The 21,061-nt window shown below is 47.0% G+C and overlaps 1 protein-coding gene across 12 annotated transcripts in view; it reads right to left on the reverse strand.

The window, feature by feature from the left end:
• The window catches only part of MAGI1 (membrane associated guanylate kinase, WW and PDZ domain containing 1), a 782,434-nt gene extending 771,945 nt beyond the window's left edge, over positions 1–10,489 (reverse strand). For all 12 annotated transcript variants that reach the window (XM_056129863.1, XM_056129871.1, XM_056129870.1 and 9 more), the window contains exon 1: positions 10,189–10,489. In XM_056129863.1, coding sequence (XP_055985838.1) covers positions 10,189–10,489 — 301 coding nt within the window. The remainder of the gene's footprint in view (positions 1–10,188) is intronic.
• Between the last annotated feature and the right edge of the window lie 10,572 nt (positions 10,490–21,061).

Below are 21,061 nucleotides of genomic sequence, written 5' to 3' on the forward strand. Positions count from 1 at the left end.
CAGGGAACTCTATACCACAGTCTTCATCTCTCAAGACAATTCTTTCTTCTTTCCAAGTGCTTTCACATGGGAAACAGTCAGACAATAACAGAAACTAGCATTTATTGAGCACCCTCAATATGGCAGGCACTGTCAGGAGGGCTTACTTAAACCTCATTCCATTCCTCCTTCAACCCCAGGAAGTCACTGTCATTTTTATAAGCCCGTCTTCAGAGGTATCATTATTATCCACATTTTCAGAAGTACCAGGACAAAAAGCTAAAGATCTCATCCTGAGGCTCCCACTACTCAGCTGGAAAGCCTAGACTCTGATCCACACTGGCCTGAGTCCCAACCTGAGAAGCTACAGCACATCAACAAATTGTTATTTGTGGATTATTTTAGAAGCAACACTGCAGTCCTGTTAACACTACATACAGCAATAATTTTGAAACATGGTTTATAATCAGGACATAATTGCCTTTTAATTGCACTATCATACCCCTGCCCATAAAGAGAGCTTAAGTCTTGTCTCATAATGGGCTAAAAGATTAGGCTTATTGTGGTAAACATAACCACATCTCATTAAAGGTACACATGGTGCCTCCATCGCCAATAATGCCAATAATGGAGGCGTTGTCACCTTAGCGGAGGGAAAGTAATTCTGATATTACTCACTCTCATGACAATGGATATGGCAACAGAAAGTCTGGACACACCAATGAGAATGCCCATTAGAACATCTCACAGTCTTCTTGAAGGTAAGAGAGAGACTGCAAAATTCCAACGCTCAATCAGCACAGAGTTGCCCTAAACTACTATATTCACACCCACTGACCACAGTCCAGCAAAATTCACTGTCTTCAAGAATATTCCTAAAGCAATCAACTCATAGACAGCCAACCATTGACTAACAATGTTAAACCCCTCTCAAGTATGTGATCCATCACAAATTGTCTAAATTTTCACAGAGACTTTCCAGGATGGTAACATTCAGAGAGAACAGAGCTCGGGGCATATTTGTTCTCATTCCAGATCTAACAGTTGAAGTTCAGCAAATACGTGAGCAATTATGCACAAGGCACTGGTACTGGTACTAGGGAGACAGAACACGACGAACAACAGCTCTCTCCCCCTGGGTTTCAGACTCCTGGGCTCTAACTTACCCAGGATATTATCTATGTGCTGTCACTGCACTGTAGCACTGTCTTCCCATTGCTCATCAATTTGCTCAAGCGTGCACCAGTAACGTCTCCATTGTGAGACTTGTTACTGTTTTTGGCATATCAAATACGCCACGGGGAACTTGCCAGGCGCTGCCATGACTATAAAGAAAAATTAACTTTTTTCTTAAAGAAAAAGGAAAGAGGGAATGACAAGTAGCAGTGCAAAGTATTTAGTAATGTGTTCAGAGAAAATGTGACTGAGAAAGACATGAAGCTCTTGAGGGCTCAAGACCTGTAGATATCTACCCAGAGAATAAGCAGGCACCAGTCAGAGAGAGAGGAGGATGGTCATGGGCCAGATCGGTGCGGGGGAGGGGGAGTGTTACTGAGAGACTTTGACCTTCACTACAAAGTAGGGACTATAGAAATGATCACAGAGAATGGACCACTCCATTATTTAATTACTTGGCTCTAAAAGGTTATTATTCAATCATAAAGACAATGTTCCAATTACATTTTCTAATTTGGCTGCACTTCTTCAAGAAAGTTGTCATCCCAAACACCATGGACCCGCCACAGGATGCCACAATATAAAACAAAAGCTAATATGATAGTTATGTCCCTGACATCTGGGGATTCAGCTATAGCAACAACACAACAAAGCCACAAAGAAACACTCCATCAATGCAGACAGCCATAGGGGAACAGTACAGCAAAGCTCCAGTGTTTGTGGGGATTCCTCAAGGTTACAGATCTCACAGAGGACCTGCCTAAAGACAGGCAGGAAGGCAATAACCTACTTTCTTTAGGAGTTGAATGTCAGTCCTTAACGAATTTGACAGCCTTTATTCTCAGTGTATACAAAATCAGTATATTCTGTTACCCATATATACAAACTCAAGAAAGGGGCCACTACCATCAGAAACTGGTGTTTTGTATTAAATAACCATCGTTTATAAAGCAACATCCTTCATGTAAACCCCTGTGGTAAGAAGATGTCAGAATGTTTTCTCTTATAAACCACTAATTCCCCTCGGTGGATATCATCAATTCTGCCATCTGAAACTAGTTGGGTAATGAATACCAACGAATGCAGTGAGCTGACTGTATGCCAGTGCATCATAAGGTCAAGTCATCTATTTTTAAATTAAACAGCCAGTGGCAAAGTGTGGCCACTGCAAACAATGGACAACTTGGGGTGCCTGTCCTTGCATTACTTTTTGTAAAAGTTGTGGAATGTTCCGTAGTGCAACCTAAAAATATCTTTTAGCAAGTGGTCTTCAGGCACTAAGAACAAAAGCAGATTGAATGTTGACAAAGTTTAAGTTAAAAAAAAAAAGACATAAACACAAATCACAATTTAAGGGCAAGAGAAGACATAAGTCAGACTGTTTCTTGTCACCAAGATCTGATTCGCTGTTAGCTGGAAAAATTGTACACAGGTTCATTGCTACAAGAAAACAGAGGTAAAGTGCCATTCTTGCAGATGCTGACACAGAGCAGGTCCCACATCAATAGCAAACAGAAAGCCCCTCGTCAACCCTGCCTTTGGACAAATGAAATTTCAACTCTTAAACTCCAGGTTGGGCTGGAGCAATAGCACAGCGGTAGGGCGTTTGCCTTGCACACAACCAACATGGCCGACCCGAGTTCGATTCGTCCACCCTTATCAGAGAGCCCGGCAAGGTACCGAGAGTATCTTGCCCACCCGGCAAAGCCTGGCAAGCTACCCGTGATGTCTTCCATATGCCAAACACAGTAACAGGAAGTCTCATGATGGAGATGTTACTGGGTCCACTCGAGCAAATTGATGAACAATGGGGTGACAGTGACAGTGAAACTCCAGGTAGGAAACCCGAGTATAATTCATTAGTCTTTGAACAAGTGAAATGTCACCTCTTAAACTCCTTGAGAGTCAACAGGTAGGAAAACTTAAGTAGGATTCATTAATCCTTGCCAATCATTTCTTTCTATCTGGGCATAAATTCTTACAATCAACTACCTGGAAGATCTGTAATGAGAAAAATGAACATAACAAGGTCCGAAAAGAGAGAAGATGAAAGGGGAAAGAGAGGGTGACAAGGTGAACACAACTGCACGACAACAGAAAACTCTTTCAACCTCCGGAACATGTACTGAGCACAGCACATTTGGCATTTGTCTTGCACGCCGATGACCCAGGTTTGATCCCCAGCATCCCAAATGCTCCTCCAAGCACTGCCAGGAGTAATTCCTGAGTGCAGAGCCAGAAGTAACCCTGTACATCGCCAGGTGTGACCCAAAAAGCAAAAGCAAAAAAAAAGAGCAAAGAAAATTATCCTGGTTTTCACATGTCAGGGGACAGAAACAGTAAAGCAGAAGATTTCGTGGATTTGGGAGGAGGTGATCATGATGACGGGCAACACAAATGAAGAGAGAGCATATGATTCCAGGTTGCTGGGACAAGCTCATACTTGGTGGGGCGAACCAATGATAGGCATCTCTTCCCAACTGCAGTCACGCTACAAACTGGGATTTCCCTTCTACCAGAGCTGGTTGTTAAATATTTTAGCAGCCACCATTGCATGAAGGATGGGTCCTCTGCAGGCAATCCAGAGAGGCCCCAGTTGTAGCCAGCCAGGGGAATCCTAAAGCAGGAATTCACAGAAAGGGAACAAAGATAAGGTCCTCTGTTTTAGAATAACAACAGTATCATTTTGTAACAAAATAGCAGTAATCTATTCTGATTGGTGGAAATAAAAACCTACCTAACACCCCCCCCCCCCCAAAAAAAAAGGTCAGATAACTATATGGCACTGGTTGTGGAACTAATTCGCTCATAAGAGTAAAAGGAAAGATCTGGTGAGGATGCTGTGGCTTTTAAATTCTTATTTATTGTTTCATTCTGTCTTAAAAAAAAAAAAAGTGGAGGAACCGGTTAGGTTCCTAGGTAATTTGCAAAACCACAGAACTCACCTACAAAAATGTGCCAGCATGACCTATAATATACCCATTTGGGAAACTACAATCGCTCCATTTAAAACCCTTTGGAGTCTGGGTTATTCATAGAACTCCAGAAAAAAAAAAAAAACATCTTCTTACCACAGTACAATACCCGAATGTATACCCTCATTTACTTATTTCAGGCATAAAGAAACTTAGACCCAAAGGAGTGACTTGCTGGAGACTGCAGGAGATGATCACACTAGTCCCAGGAGCTTGTTTTGTAACCAAATGCAATCTGTCACTGGATGTCACAGTCTCCATGTCACTGTATAGCCTAGGGCAGTGGTTCAAAACTTGAACAAGCACAGCGATCACCTGAGGGATTATTGAAACACCCCCACAGCTCCACTCTCTCCCCAGTACATGCCCATCCCCACCTACTTTGGGCATGAGCAGGCCACAGGATAAGCCCCTGGAATTTGCATATCTAACCAGTTCCCATATGAAGCTGCCACTGGGCCGAGGACCCCCACTTTATGACTCAATGATTCAAGAGTTAGGAGCATGAGTTTCGGACTCCAACATAGCTGTACTGAACTCTACTTGACCCACTCATATGGCCTTTAAAAAAGCCACCAAAGTTTCTAAGAGACCAGTCCTGTGCACTGTAGCACAAAATGACCATAAAGCACCAGCTTAGCAAATGGATCATTCTACGGCAGATGCTCAATAAAAAATAGGATGATGCCCCAAACCACTGTTTCCTTCATTCCCTTTTTCCTTTTCCCACAAATGTGAAAAGAGCTAGATTATAAAATATACACGAGATTAAAGATTGATGGGGCTGGAGAGATCGTACAGGGAGTAGGGTGCATGCTTTGCACACAACTGACCCAGTTCAATGCCAGTAACCCATACGGTCTCCCATGAACTGTCAGAATAACTCCTGAGTGCAGAACCAGGAGTAATCTCTGAGCATTGCCAGGTGTGATCCTCTCACCTTCCCCCTATACCCACACACACAAAAAAAAGATTAAAGACTGGCAAGAATATGGAACTACTGGAACATTTTTCACAGCTGTCACTGTCACTGTCCTCTCATTGCTCATGGATTTGCTTGAGCAGACCCAGTAACATCTCCATTGTAACACTTGTTACTGTGTTTGGCATATCGAATACGTCACGGGTAGCTTGCCAGGCTTTGCAGTGCGGGCGAGATACTCTTGATAGCTTGCCGGGCTCTCTGAGAGGGGTGGAGGAATGAAGCTCCAGCTATGTTGGCTGCAAGCAAGACAAACACCCTACCTGCTGTGCTAAAAATGAGTCAAACAAGACCAAAAAGACAAAACTGATAGATACATACAATGGAATACTACTCAACAATAAAAAAGACAATCATATACATAATGACATGAAATCTCCAAAACATATTGTGGAGTGAAAAAAAAAAGAGCACATCCTGCATTACTTTATTTACATGAAGTTTAAGAATAGATATAAAACTAATCCATTGTAAGAAACAAATCAACCTCTAGGGAAGGGAGGGGAATTGACTGTAAAGTATCATGATAGGAAATCTCCAGGGTGACAGAAATGTTCTATATTTTGATCTGGGTTAAGACTTTTTTTAAATTTTGCACCCACCCCAACAGAGCCCCAGCAGCTGAAAACCTCCAGAACTCAATCACCACCTGCTCATGGCCGATCTCCACAAGACTCAGGATGGGCCCCTCATGCATGAGAATGAATCTGCTGAAAAACTCAGGTATGCAGGTTTTGTGACCGAAATCTCCGGGCTTGCACGGATTCAGGAATGGGTGACTTTCCCTCACCTCCCTGTTCTCCTGGGAGCCTGGCAGTTATGCCCACGAACTGCCTCTGGCATCATACAAGCTCATTAATGGCCAGGATTCAGAGAATCATAAATAAATCTCAGAAGAGAGCAACAAACTACAGAGTTGTCTCCAGACCCCAAAGTCATCACCCAGTTAAAAATTTAACTCCAGCTTTATCACCCTATTTAAAATTTTAGAATTCCTGGAGCAACATCTCATACTCTACGCCACTAATGTACCAGGAGCAGCATACCACATTGGGTGGAGTGTAACAGAGAAGGCAACCAATCTCAATCAAATTCCAAGGTGGATATAATCTTCACACACTTTCCTCTAAGCAAACTTTTTGGATCGTTTTTTAGCAGATTATTATAGCAAGCAATACAAAGTAAATTATTTAGGATCTGTCTTTGAGGCAGGCTTGGGTGGCAGTGGAAAATTTTGAAATAATGGTGGTGAGAAGGTGTAATGGACGTGGGACTGGTGTTAGAATAATGAATATAATAAATTATTGTGAACAACTTTATAAAAATAATCTTTAAAAAATGTTTTTTTAAAAAAAAGAACAGATTCAGGAATGAATAAAAGAGATTTTTTTCGCACTTACTCTTAATTCTGTACTCAGAGATTCCCTGACAGGGCTCTGGAGGACCCCATGTGGGGCCAGGGGTTGAACCTGGGTGGGCTGTGTGCAAGGCAAGCCCCTTATCCACTGTACCCAGATCTCTGATCTGATCTGGATTAAAATGCACATGAGTGTATATATTTGTCAAAATTCACAAGATTATTTTACTATAGGTAAATGTATACTGGTAAGTTATATCAACATGCTTTGTTATGTATTAAATAACATTTTATGTAGTGCATACAATAATTTTATTGGGCAGTTTGTGATAGCCTTCGTCTCAAATGAACTAACTCCAACCTGGTAAATCCGTGTGACTTGATTTCTTCATAATTCATTCCTGCTCCGTATAATACCATTTGCTACAGACTATTTTGGTCTATGCATCTTTCCAGAGAACTGCCATGAAATAGAAACAGCAGGATTTTCTCCCACAAGAAGACCGTGACATTTCCATACAGATGGCACACAGAGTGACCTGAGTCCCTGGGAGTGGCCAGCCAGGGAGCAGACAAGACAAAAGTCACATTTTCCTTCTCCAAGTATAAGTCTACCTGACATGACTGAAATACAGATAATGAATACACTGTCAGAACACATCTGTCAGACAACTGAAATTACATTCCCCACACAATATCTACAGAAGACTGGGGGAATGCTTTCGAGGGGCATCTTCACTGGAATCAAGAGACTAGAAAAGCTAAGTGGGTTCACAGAAGAGCAGCTAGCTTCCGGGGGACTGGAGGGGGAGTTCCAGCACATTTGAGTGTCCCCATTCATGTCTTTACTGGATCTCATAAAACAGGCAGATTTGCTTACGTCCACCTGCACAGTCACCTGTGCAGCATCCAGAGCATTTCTGGGTGGAGAAATACCAGTTTCCTTCCATCCCAGAGGGTCTCACTGCAGACCCATTTCACTTGACCAGTCCACCCTAAGTTCTAAGAGTCGGAAACTACATCCTGGAAAACGACTCCATCCTCTGAGAGCTGCTGGAGGAGGTGCTTCTGCCACTTGCAGTGTCCTGCACAGCGAAGACAGGCCCCAAACATAGAGGACTCATTAGATGCCTACAGAGCCAGAGGTGAGCAAGCGTTTCAACCCGTCTTTCCGCCAGTTTTTTCTCCAGAGTTGCCAGGCCAGGACTGAGACTGCTCCCATCAACTGGCTTTTTCACTTTCTGTCTTCTTTTCTAGGGCCACCCCCAGTAGTTCTCAGGGCTTACTCAGAAATCACTTATGGTGGGATTTGGGGGACCATATGGGGTGCAAGGGATCAGGCTTGGGTCAGCTGTATGAAAGGCAAGTGCCCAAACTGCTATACTATCTTTCCACCCCCCACCCCAACCCCAATCAAATGTCTTAACGTCTCCCTACATCTCTATCTGATCTAATAACAGATGAAATTGCATTCAAAGTTTTACTATTTTTCTCTTTTGGAGGTGTGGGAGAGGGGGGTGCCCCTGTGATCAGGGCTTACAAATCCTGACTCTGTGCTCAGGAGTCAGTCCTGGCAGTGCTGGAGAGAGCACATGGGGCCACTGAACCTGGGCCGGCCACATGCAAGCCAAGGTCCCTTCCTACCTGCTCTACTACGGCTCTGGAATTAAATTTATAAACCACGCTGTTAACACTAAAAGCTCAGCAAGCTTAGAATTAAATCACTGCTCCAATTCTAGTTAATTCAATATTAACAGCCCATCTTTGCTGAACACCTACTGTGTGCCAGGTCCTGTTCTGTCTATTTTCCACCTATCGGCATATGTAATATCCGCAAGAAAGCCAGTTTAGGAGCAAGAGAGAGGGTTCAAGGGGGGGAGGGCACGTTTTGCTTGTGGAAGGGCTGGACTGATTCCAGAACTGATGCCCCCCCACCCCACCCGCCCCTCAGGCACTGCTGGGGACCAAACCCTGAGCACTATGCCAGGAGTAACACCCAAGAACCATTGGGTGTGGCCCCAAAACGAATAGAAAAAGCAAGTTTACAGCCGTGGTCACATTCTCAGGTGACGCAAACTGCTGGACCTGAAGCAATGCCTGGGCACATGTGCAATGAAGAAGTGAGAGGAGGGGCTGCCTGCCTTAAAGAGTTTACTGTCTTATCAGAGTAGAGGGGTGATAATTCACTGTTCGGAGCAAGGGTGGGGGGAAGGGAACAAAGTACACATTTAGTGGAGCCCGAAGGAGGAAGGATTTGCTCTTCCAGGGAAGAAAGATGCTGGAGGGCTTCTTGGAAGAGGAGTCTAAGTGGAGGACAGGGTCATGAGTGGAAGCAACATTCCTAACTGTCAACCCCTCTGCTCCTAAAGCATCCAAAAGGGACTTCCAACAACCACCCCACCCGCCCACCCCTCCTTCCTCCTCCTCATCTGGAATAGGCATGTTCTAAGAGAGGACCAACTCAACTTGCGCAGTCCTCCTTTCCTTCGACACATTCCTCCAGCTGCTGCTCACCCTTCCTGGCCAGCCCGCACATATGGTAACTTTTCACCACGCTCAACTTTGCCACCTCCTTTAATGCTTGGGGGTGGGGGTGGCGCTGCAATTGGCCTCGTGGCTTTACTCCTGCAAGGGACCCCTTTCAGAAAATCCCGCCTCTTTGGACCATCACGGGCCAGTCTCTTGCAGCACCAAACTGAGATGTAAAGGAACCCCCACCTCCCTCACCCGCTGAGATACAGCTCTTTTAGGAAGAGGTCCTCGCCTCCCCCCCCCCTCCCCCTATAGGCATGAGCGGGAAGAATCTGCTTCCACTTTCTTCTCCCCAGCGGGCCTGGTCCCTAGGGTCATTTCCCAACACCTCTCTCTCCTCCCAGTCTCTGGAGGCAAGACTCAAACTCTCACTTCTGATTATCTGCGTGACCTTGGGCAAGTAACTTACTGTCTGTTTCAATTTCCTTATCTGTTCGCTGGGGTTTATTACAAGTCAAATTATGACTTGGAAGGAGACAGTGCAAATACAACAGTCTCATTACCAGTGACTGCGGGGCGGGGCGGGGGGCGGGGTTTGGGGGGTTTGGGTAAACTTGGGATACCTTCGCGCTAGAAATGACCCATCTCCCTGCCCCGGCGTCCGGGGAGCCGTGCGTCATCCAGCTGTGCAGAGAACCCAGGAGCCCCAGGAGACAGGCTAGGGCACGGCCACGCGCTCATCCCCCGGCCCACCTGGAGGGGTGCGGGCTGACGCCGGTGTTCGCCTGGAGGAAGGCCAACGACGCTCCTCGCCCAAGCCCACTCTCCAGATCCAGAAACAAAGCAAGTTGGCTAAAGAAGGCAGCAGCTGCCGGCGTCCCCCCAGGGCGCCAGGAGAGAGCGAGCGTTCACCTGGCCCCCTGCCTCAGTTCCCCAACTCTCCCCCAGATCTGGGCAAAGCTGCGTGCGCGGCTCCTGGCGGCTGAGATAACAGGTTGGCACATCGGGCCTGGAAAACGTCTCCCGGCTGGCACACGCCGCCCCCTCGGCCCCAGGCAGGTGGGCAAACGCCTCCCCGCCGCACAACAACTTTGCGTACTGCACCACCGCGGGCGCTCGGCCTCAACTTCCCCTCCGAGCGGCGCAGAGCCAAGGAAAGCGGGAAAACGGGCGGGAAACGGAGGGGAGGGGGGCCCTGCCGCCGCTGCCCCTTCCTGGGGCGCCTCCCGGGCCGCGTCCCGTCTTACCTTGTCTGACGGCCTTGAAGGTGACGGCCTCCTTGCAGCTGTCGATGACCCCCAGCACGTCGTAGCGAGGCAAGCCCGACACCCGAACGCCCTGCACCTCCAGCAGCAGCTCTCCTTCGCCCAGCTTCGGGCCCCCGCTGCCTCCGGGAAGCCCCGCCGCCACCGCTCCGACGTACGGAAACTCCCCGTTCTCCGCGCCCCCCAGCACGGTCACCCCCAGCTCGCCCAGGGGTCCCCTCTGCACCGTGCACTCGCGAACCTTGCTAGTCCAGTGGTTCTTCCTCTGGATCACTTTCGACATGACGAGCCGCACCCCTCCTCCCCCTCCCCGCAGAAGAAAGAACGGCCGGAGGTCAGGCAGGTGCCCCCCAGGCAAAAAAGAACCCCAAGCATCCACGGGTTCAGGGGGGAGACAGCTCCCGCCCCCCGCGCCGCCGCCACCCCAGCAATGCCGCGGAGGAAGGAACTTGGCAGCCTCGCTCCCCCGCACGCCCTCGCGCGCTCAAGCCATCACAGAAGAAACTTTCCGGGCGTCCCCGCGAGCCCCGCACGGGCGCCGGCGAGCCTCGCTTGCATCCCGGCGCTCTCGTCCACGTCGCGGCGCCCGACCGTGCCCTCCGGGACCAGAGTCCACTCTGCGCCGCCGGCGCCGCTGATTTCCCCCTCCTCTCCGGCCTCGCAGGGACGCGGCGCCCCCTCCTCCGCCTGCCGTCGGTCCCCGGCCTCAGAGGGCGAGGAGACCCCTCCAGCCGGTGGCTGGGAGCCCGGGAGACGCGGCCGCCGGGCGCGCTCGGCGGCGGGGGCAGGAGCGAGGGGAGAGCCCGCGGCCCCTTTAAGCCGATACAAAGAATCCGCTTGTTTTGTTACAGTTCATCCGACTCCGCGCCGCGGAGGCCAGCGGCCGGCCGAGCGGACGCGCGCGCATGCGCCCCGCGGCCCCGCCGGCCGGCCCGCCCCACCCCCTCCCGGAGGGCGAGATTCCAGCGCGCTTCCCGCTGGGTCCTAGAACCGACCGGCGAGGGGCCGCTTCGCCCCCTCGGAGCCCCCTGACCCCTCCCTGTCTTTCATTGTCCGCCCGGGGAATAAATCCCTTTGCCGGGAGGGGGACGCGCACGCGCTGTAACACACTGAAGTGGCTGGCAAGTTTTGAAATAGGAACGGCTTCGGTTATTTTAAAAACAGACACTTCAAACAGGTGGGGCTGGGGGCTCACTCTGCCCGGCGCACGCACTCACGCACGCGCCCACGCGCAAGCCTCGAGCCGCCTCGGCCAGTGGCTGGCCAGCCTGTCGGTCAGCGCGGCCGTCTGGTCCCCCGCCTCCCGCTGCGTCCCCCTCGGCGGCCCGCAGACGCGCGCCGGCTCCCCGCGGGGGCTCGGCCTGCGGCGGGGTCAGCCGGGGCAGGGACCCTGGGGGGAAGGAAGGTCGCTGGACGCTCCCTGCCGCGCGCCCACCCCGCCCCCGAACGGGCATCGCGCGCGCCCGCACGCGCACACGCTCGCTGGCACACACGCGCGCACCCGCCCCTTCAACTTGGGAGCCGACTTTGGGGGCGCGGGGGAGGCTCCGGGCGGCTCCCGAGGGCTCCAGGGCTGGGACCCGGAGGAATCGGCTTCTTTTTAAACGCCCTTGCAGCCGAGTTGGGGGGCAGCCGGGTGCCCCGCGCCCGAGCCCAGGGCGGAGCCGGGAAGCCTCGGACCGCCCTCGGGCCAGCAGGTGAGGGTCGCCCGAGACCGGGACCCGCACCCGCGCAGGGTCGCCCGAGGGGCGTGAGCGCAGCCGCAGGGCTCGGAATCCGCCGCCCGGGGGTCGCCGCCGCCTCGGCCCGGGAAGTTGCGGGACGCGCGAGGCGGCTGCGGACCTAACGAGGCAGCCCCGAATCTGCCCGCTCCGCAGCCTCCCCGCGTCACGCTGGCCCGGAGTCGCCCAAGAAGTTCTTTCCTCGGTGATCTGTAGCTTGACGGCTCGTTTCTGGTTGAGAGCCCAAGTGCTCACGAAGATCGGTGGAAGGTGCTGGAGAGCAGCCCCTAGTCATAGGGTGGTCGGAGTTGGGAGCCGGGCTTTGGGGGCGAGTTTCCTCCACGTGGCTCCGAGCAAACCCCGTGACGTTTCTCCCACTGTTCAAAGGGTTTGATGACACTTCCGAAGTTTCTCCGGTTGTTAATGGGGAAACATGTGTAAAGTGCCCGGGGTTGTTGTTGAAAAGAGAAGCGACTAGAGAAGCGACTGTGATTAAAAAAAAAATGTGGTGGGAAGTGGGGGGGGGGGGATGGTTAAGGATAGAGCAGGTGCCTTGCATGCCTGGAGACCCTTGGTTCAAATCCCCCCTGCCCCACCATCATTTAGATGATGTTTTTTTATTCACCCCTCCTTCCTAAGAGCTTCAAATATGTTTGGCTTTCATTGACGTATTTCTGAGTTGTTAAAAGAAGGGGAGAATGTGGATGCTTCTCTCCTGGGAGATGCAGAACTGAGAATCCCTGTGCTATTTGTCAGAAGGAAATGACCAATTTTTCATGGCTCTTCTGATGAAGGAAACTTCCATGGCCTGGGACTTTTCTCAGAAGCAGTTAGTTTGCTTCAAGAGTGGTATCCAAAAGTAGAGAGAGAGTATGGGAGAAATTGTCCGTGGTGGAAGGTTGGAAAGTGAGGGGCAAGGGGAGGGTTGGAAAGTGGGGGGTTAACACTGGGGACATTGGTGGTGGAGAATGTGCACTGGTGGAGGGGTGGGTGTTGATCATTGTATGACTGAAACTCAGACATGAAAGCTTTTAACTGTTTCTCACCGTTGAGAGAGAGAGAGAGATGGGATCTTCATAATATACATTTCCAGCTTTAACATGAATGCACGCAGACACAATTCCAGGGATGGACTCTTGGGGTGCTGGAACCTGGACTCCCTTGCACACTGCCACAGAGGCACCTCCACACTCATCTGCACTTTGTTTGGGGGCCACACCCTGTGGTGCTGGGGTGTGTGATGGAGGTAAAGGGAGTCACTTCCTGTGGTGTTCCGGGGTAAGAGTTACAGGGATCAAACCTGGGGTTCCCACATGCACCCAAGCCATCCGTGCCATTTCCCTATCCTCTCATCTGGATTTTTAAGGTGCCCTAAAGTTCTTGTACACAACTTACAGGACCACAGGTTTGATCAGTATCTTTTCTTTCTGTTTTGCTTTTATGTTTTTATTATTTGGCAGCTTAACTAACATGTTTCTTGAGCAACTGTTTTGCACCACAGTCCCTTTGAAGAATAAATCTATGGCCCCGTTAAATATAAGATTCAGGAAGGTATGGAACTTTGTTCCTTTGTGTGTGTTTGGGGGGTGGGGGGCATCAATCCTCAGTACCCTACCACTAAGCTACATTGCAGGCCAGCGAAGGACTCTGGAAGGATGATTTATTTAGGAGTATATTTCCAGTTCCCAGAAAGATAGTAGCCTGTAACACTCAAGTTTTTATTGAATGAATCCTCCTGCCCAAAATGCATGTTTTCACAGAAGAATAGAGGTACAACTCGCCCCCTACTAATAACTAATAAACTTGATTTTTTGTGTTGACTCACTTCCTGCTCCATACTGTACCATTCTGATTTGGGGCCCACCTACCTAGAATCTATGGTTCCTTTCCTTCTATTCCACTCTCACTCCCAACTGCTTGAGTGAGTTCATGGATGGGTGAGAGAACCATTTCACAATTCCTGCTTGTTCCTTCTCCAGGATGCCAGCTATCCCTGGAGCTAAGAAAGGGAAAGGGTTTGAAATTCAGCACACTTCACATTTTGAAAAGAAGGGGTCCCTCTGCTGGAGAGATAGTACAGTCAGTAAAGTGCTTGCCCTGCATGCAGCCAAGCCAGGTTCAATCCCTGGCACCCCAGATAAACCCCTGAGCTCGCCAGTAGTAAGCCTTAGTATTGCCAGATGTGGTCCAAAAATCAAAAAAGGAAAGAAAGGAAGGAGGTCCCTGAAGGTACATAGGTATAAAGAAACACATTATCCAGGCACATAAAAAAAAAAAAAAAACTTCAGGGTCCAAAGCAATTGAAACCTCCAATTTCCAGAAACTAGACGAAGTCATGAAATTTACATACAAGTGGTACTACATGGTAAGGATCATGTTAAGCGAAATGACTCAGAAAGAAAGGGATAGACATAGAAAGATTGCATTCATCTGGGGAACATAAAGTAACAAAATAGGAGACTAACACCCAAGAATAGCCAAGATAAGTACCAGGAGGTTTACTCCATGGCTTGGAGGCCAGCTACACACGCCAGGGGAAAAGGCAGCTCAGATAGAGAAGGGAATTTCAAATAAAGGGTGTTGGGAGGATCCTCCCAGGATGGGAGAAGCATGCTGAAAGTAGACTATAGACCAAACATGATTGTCACCCATTGCCTCTTTTGCAAACCACAACACCCAATAAGAGAGAAAGAACAAAAGGGAATGCCCTGCCACAGAGGTAGGGTGGGATGGGGAAGATGGAGGTGGGAGGAATACTGGGATCCCTGGTGGTGGGAAATGGGCACTGGTGGAGGGATGGGTATTTGATCATTGTATAATTGAAACCCAAGCACAAAAATTTGTAAGTCTACAACTGTACCTCATGATGTCTCACTAATAAAAATTTTTTTTTAAAAAATTAATACTTAAAAAAAATTTCCAGGAACTGTAAGGGATGTTTCCAAACTCTCTTCCTCACCACCACACCAGCACTTTCTGACTATTCTGTTGAACCACCTGGTCCAGTTCCTGAATCCCAGATGAGAAGCAACTTTAGGGTGAAACTGAAACATCTATCTCATTCAAACTTTGAATCCCCAGGACCTCAACTCATCCTTTATATGTGGTGTGCAGTGAACACATTTGTGCAATGATTACAAATATGCACTGACAAAATTCATTAACTTGGTGGCTAGAACCAAGGGATTTGGAGACTGGTTACTTCAAAGAGTTTGTGATTATTTCGCTTGGAATCAGGCTGTATTGGTGTCGAGCAGGATGGGATTCTAGTGTTCTAAACTTGTATTGCTTATGCTATCAGTTTGGTAATATATTCTGATGGTGAAAATAATGCAACGAGGTGCCTAACTTTGGTTTGCTTTGTTTTGGGTTTTGAGTGATCAGGAGACCATGTAGTGCCAAAGATTAAACCTTGGGACCCTACATGCAAAACATGTGCTTCTGACCTGTGAGCCATCATCTAAGCCCTGAAATACTTAACTTTGTATTGCTTTGGGGTTTTTTTGGGGGGGTGAGGGTGCTGGGTTGGTTTTTGGACCACACCCAGTGGTGCTTGGAGCTTATTCCAGGCTCTGTATTCAGGAATCACTATTAGTGGGACTCCAGGGTTAGGAATGTGGGATGCTAGGGATCAAACCCAGGTCAGCCATGAGCAAGGCAATCACCCACCTGCTGTACTATCACTCTGGCCCTGAAATATCTAACTTGAAGGTGCCATGGTATGTGTGCCAGAATATTTATATGCCTTGTTTTATTTAATCATCACAACACTCTTAGGAGGTAGGTATTACCTTGAAGTGAAATAAATGACCTAGCTTTTATGACTGAGGGAAATGAAGCTAGAAAAGTAAAGAGATTTGTCCATGAGCTTTGAAATGATGAGGTTAGGATATGAACCCAGAGACATGAGACAACCAATAAATCCCAGTTTAGAATCAGTGCTCTAAAGTGTAGGATGTGGCCATCTACCATTTAGCATCTTTGGGGAACAGTATTTTCTTCATTTCCTTCCTTCCTTCCTCCCTCCCTCCCTCCCTCCCTCCTTCCCTCCCTCCCTCCCTCCCTCCCTCCCTCCCTCCCTCTCTTCCTTCCTTCCTTCCTTCCTTCCTTCCTTCCTTCCTTCCTTCCTTCCTTTCTTTCCTCCTTCCTCTCTTTCTCCCATTCCCTCTCTTTTTTTTTCTGTTTCATGTATGTGCTTGATTGTCACACGGTACATGCATAATCTTTTTTTTTAAAACACCGCTCCTCTCTGTATCTTCTCTTTAATCTGAAGCAATACAATGTTCCACTCAAACATCCAATCTCCTGCTTCCTATCTGTGAACTCTGAAAATCAAATAATTAACTGAAAAGTAAAGAGGACTAATTTGCGAACATTCCTGAACTGTTTGGAGCTCTCAACTGTGGTAGAGGTGACATGCCAAATGTCCTTATACAGTAGTTGCATAAGCATTTAACAATGAACTTTTAATAAACACAGTAGAGTTATTGAAAAGCAAACTCTAACACTGCTTTGCACAAACTAAATCTTGTTTTTATATAGACAGTTCCACAAAGGAAAGGGAGGAAACACAGCAATATAATATATGTCTTTTCTATTTGTCAAAATACTTAAATTCACCGGGGCTGGAGAGATAGCACAGCGGGTAGGGCGTTTGCCTTGCATGCAGCCCACCTGGGTTCGATTCCCAGCATCTTATATGGTCCCCTATAGGACTAACCCCTGTGAATCGCTGGGTGTAACCCACTAAAAACGAAACAAAACAGTGTGATTGAAGAAATTTACAGTTCAATATAAGATGGCGTTTTACCACATTCTTCTAAGAATAAATTGCTTACTCAAAAAAATAGGCTATATTTTTTGGTTCTCCTTCCTTCCGTCCTTCCTTCCTCCTTTCTTTCTTTCTTTCCTTCTTTTAATTTATCTATTTTTCAAAAGCTGGGGAGCAAACCCCCATCCAAACAAGCATTCTACCACTGAGCTACATCTCAGGACTAAACTGATTAGCTTCAGTTTCTGAAGTATTCAGTCAAGAGGCACAATACAGTGGAGATGTCAATATAAACGCTTTGAATTTAGCCAGGTGCCTACTCCAAGCAGTGGTTTGAGACTGAAAACCACCAAGAGAGGTCAAAGCCATTACCTCAACCTCATCAGCTACTGGCGGCACTTACATGATTCACCAGATAACTTGTACTTTTTCTTACAGAGAAGCAGATATATGCTTCTCTCTGCCCCTAATATTCCTTCTTTAGGACTTTCAGCAAGGCAAGAACAAATAAAATGTTCATTCCTCTAAACTTTCAAGTTGTCACATCTGAATTATTAATACCCCATAGAAGGAACTATGGAAAGAGGGCTTAATTCTTACCCAGGTTCTGGTTTGCTTTCGTGATGGAAATGAATAATTGGTAACTGGAAGATTTGAAATTTGCTGTTGGGTTTGAAGAATCAAGAGCTACATTAGAATTTGTTATGAGAAACTACTCTAAAAGTTCTCAAATGATTCAGTTGTCTAAAGCACTAAGTAACCCGTATTAGCATATTATCCTGCATAATTGCACTGGAGAGCAAACCTGATAATATTGCTAATTTCCTTGAGAATAGGAAATCTGAATTTTCTTGATAACAGACATTTGTATCTCTTTTATTACATTTTCCACCAACTACAAAAATAAAGTTATTTGAACAAGTCAAGTGTGTAAATAAGATAGAAATGTAATATTAAACTTGTTTGCTCTCTGATATCTTTTTTCTAAATTATATATATTGTTAATCAATGGATAATCTCCATTGCCCTTCTGGAAGATGCGATAGATCCATCAGGATGTTGGAGTGCAGTCATCTTGGTCTTGTAGTTGGCAAAGGACAGGTGGGCTTTGCGAATATTTTTCATGGCTTCTGCCACAACGGCCAGCACTGCTGCTCTTCTCTCTTTGAGGTCTTCCTTTATTGCTTCTCTGAACTGTTTTGCAAGCTTGGACATTAGCTTGTGGTTACCTGAGGCAAGGCTCGTGCCAAGCCACGTTGGCAAATGAGCTTGAGAGTTTCCAAAGACAGGCATATTTTTGTGGTTTTCTCTCGGCATTCCTCGCACAATCATGGAGGTGCTGAACTACTCAATTGTATTCTTCGTTGATGTGGTCAACAACAGCATCTTCCCATGTTGCCGCAATTGTGCAAAAGAGCTCCCAATTGGTGGTCGTCCTGGGAGTTGTCTTCTTAAACTTTGCAGCCTTTTCTCCCCGCTCCATGAAATAGAATCTTGCACGAAGGAGACGGTAGTCTGATCCTGTTTGGAATTTTGGAACAACAGCGACATCGGTCAGGCAAAACCGTCAATTGAATATGATGTGGTCTATTTCGTTGTAAAACTGTCCACCAGAAGACTCCCATGTCCAACGTTTAGATTCAGCCTTCTGGCACTGTGAGTTACCAAGGATGGTTTTGTCCACATGATGAACTCAGACAGACTCTCACCCTGTTCGTTCCATTCTAGGCCATGGGTCCCAAAGTGGAGTTCTTTGAGCTATCTTCTCAGTTGTATCTTGGCATTAAAATCACTGACATTGATCTTGTAGAAGGTGTGGTCTTCTTTATAGAACTTCTCCAGCTCCATGTAGAATTTCTTAATTTCTTCTTCATCGTAGTTAGATGTTGGTATGTAGACGATGAAGATAGAAATTGCCAGCAGTGAGCCACATCTATTCAAGTGTAAGTGTCTGATTCAAGATTTTAGGCATTCGAATGAATCAATGCTCATGGCCAAGTGTGTGTGGATGAGGATACCAAGTTGTCACCAACACCACCAATGCTTCTTTTGTCACATGTTCTGAGGAACAGTTCTTCTCCAGTGTCAAAAGTGGCACTATGTGTTTGATTCCTTCTCATCTTGGTGAAACAATGATGTCGTACTTGATCTTCTGCGCTTGCACCATCAGTTCCTCGATGGATGCTTATGATGCCAGTGTACATGCGTTGAAAGTACAGAAAGTACAGACTTCTACTTGGATCTCGTCCATAGCCATGTCCAACTGCCCACATACCAAATTCCACAGGATGGATATGTGGTTCCTAAACGTTCTACCTTCCAAATTCTGACACGCTTTTCGTTGGTAAAGAAGCAAACAGCACCCGGCCCAGACAAGGTCAGACCCGAACATCTGAAGAATCTGCCGTCAGTACTCATCAATACACTGGCTTGGCTCTTCACACGCTACCTTCTGAATGCAAGATTCCATCCCATTGGAAAACCAGCAGGACCATTCTACTGTACAAGAAAGGAGACATTCATGACATTGGCAACTATCACCCGATCTGCCTGTTGTCCGTCGTCTACAAGCCGTTCACGCGAGTCATCCTGAATAGTATTGGCAGAACACTAGATGAAGGAAAATCATTTGGGCAAGCCAGGTTCCAAAAAGGATTCAACATGATCGACCATATCCACATGGTGACCAAGCTCACTGAGGTTTCTCGGGAGCTCTGTCTAACATTCATCGATCTAAAGAAGGCCTTTGATTCTATTGAGGCTGAAGTGGTCATTGAAGCCCTAGCCAAACAGGGCATTCAAAATCAGTACATCAAGATCCTCCATGAGCTGCATTATGGATTCACCACCAATTCACCATTCTACAAGGAAATGATCATTGATATCGAGAGGGGTTTGGCAGGGCAATACCATTTCATCGAAATTCTTCAGTGCCACTCTTGAGAACGTCATGCGATGACTAGAATGGGAAGGAATGGGAGTGAAGGTAGATGGTCGGCAACTACACCACTTCCACTTCACTGATCACATCATTCTAATAACACCCAAAATTAGCCAAGCAGCACAAATGCTGACCAACTTCGACCATGAGTGTGGAAAGATCGGACTGCAGCTGAATCTCACGAAGACAATGTTTATGAGAATCGGTCTCGTTCCTGATGTACCATTTGCTCTCAACGGAACGAACGTCTCTGAATGCAGCACTTATGTGTACCTAGGTCAAGAACTCAACATGACGAACAACTTGGCACCTGTGCTGCGAGGGGGAAGAGAGCAATGTGGAACACCTTCAAAAGCGTCAAAGAAATAGCTAAGAGGATGAAGAACCTACAGCTCCGGGCACATCTCTTTGACTCCACCATCCTCCCTGCACTAACATGCCTCAGAGACCTGGGCCCTATAAAAACAGATGAGAATGTTATTCAGATCATTCAAAGAGGAATCAAGAGAGCTATCTTTGGAGTATCACGTTTTACTCAAGTGAAAGAAGGAATCCGGAGTTCCTATCTCTGTCAACGATCGAGAATCAGGGACGCTGTCTCGTTTGCCAAGGCATCTAAAATCAGATGGGCTGGAGACGTAATGTGATTTGAAGATGACCGCTGAACTAGAGCCATTACCAACTGGATTCCATGGGACGTCAAAAGATCGCGTGACCGCCCACCTACAAGATGGTCAGACTTCTTCGTCAAGACCTGAACAATTGGTTTGAGGCTCTTTGTGTTCCTGTAGAGAGCAGATGCCATTGGGCTACACTTGCACTCAACAGGAACAAATGGAGACATTACCGGTGCCTGCTCAAGCAAATTGATGAGTCACAGGATATGAAGTGATCAAGTGATATATTGTTAATAATTGGCTACATCAAAATGGAACTAAATGAGAAAGGAGGAAAATACACATTAATATCAATTTTGCCCGTGTTTTCAAAATTACCCTAGTAATAGAATTTGTGCAGAACAATCTAAGGATAGATAAAAAGGAAACCCTAAACATAGTAATTCAAGATCCTATTAAAAACATATAACCAAGTAGTATAATTTGATGTATCAACCCCTGGACTTCAGCCAATAAGAACACATATACACACACAGACACACAGGTTCTACATGCTTGAATTCTCCCACTTTCCATTTGGGAGTAAAGTGAATTAATGGGGTAGGAAGGAGATCCCTTTTATTATTCTTTTTTTTTTTCACTCACCAGTATACCACCAATATATCACCAGTACACCACCAGTAACACAAACCTAATTTTCGCTTTACAATAGTTTAATAAGATTTACTATTTGATCATTAAGCAATGATCATTTAAGACTTTGGATAAGACTAAAAAAAATATTTGTACTGGAACATTTCTGTTG

Source organism: Sorex fumeus, unplaced genomic scaffold (genome assembly GCF_029834395.1).
Source record: "Sorex fumeus unplaced genomic scaffold, SorFum_2.1 ptg000072l, whole genome shotgun sequence".
NCBI classification, from domain to species: domain Eukaryota; kingdom Metazoa; phylum Chordata; class Mammalia; order Eulipotyphla; family Soricidae; genus Sorex; species Sorex fumeus.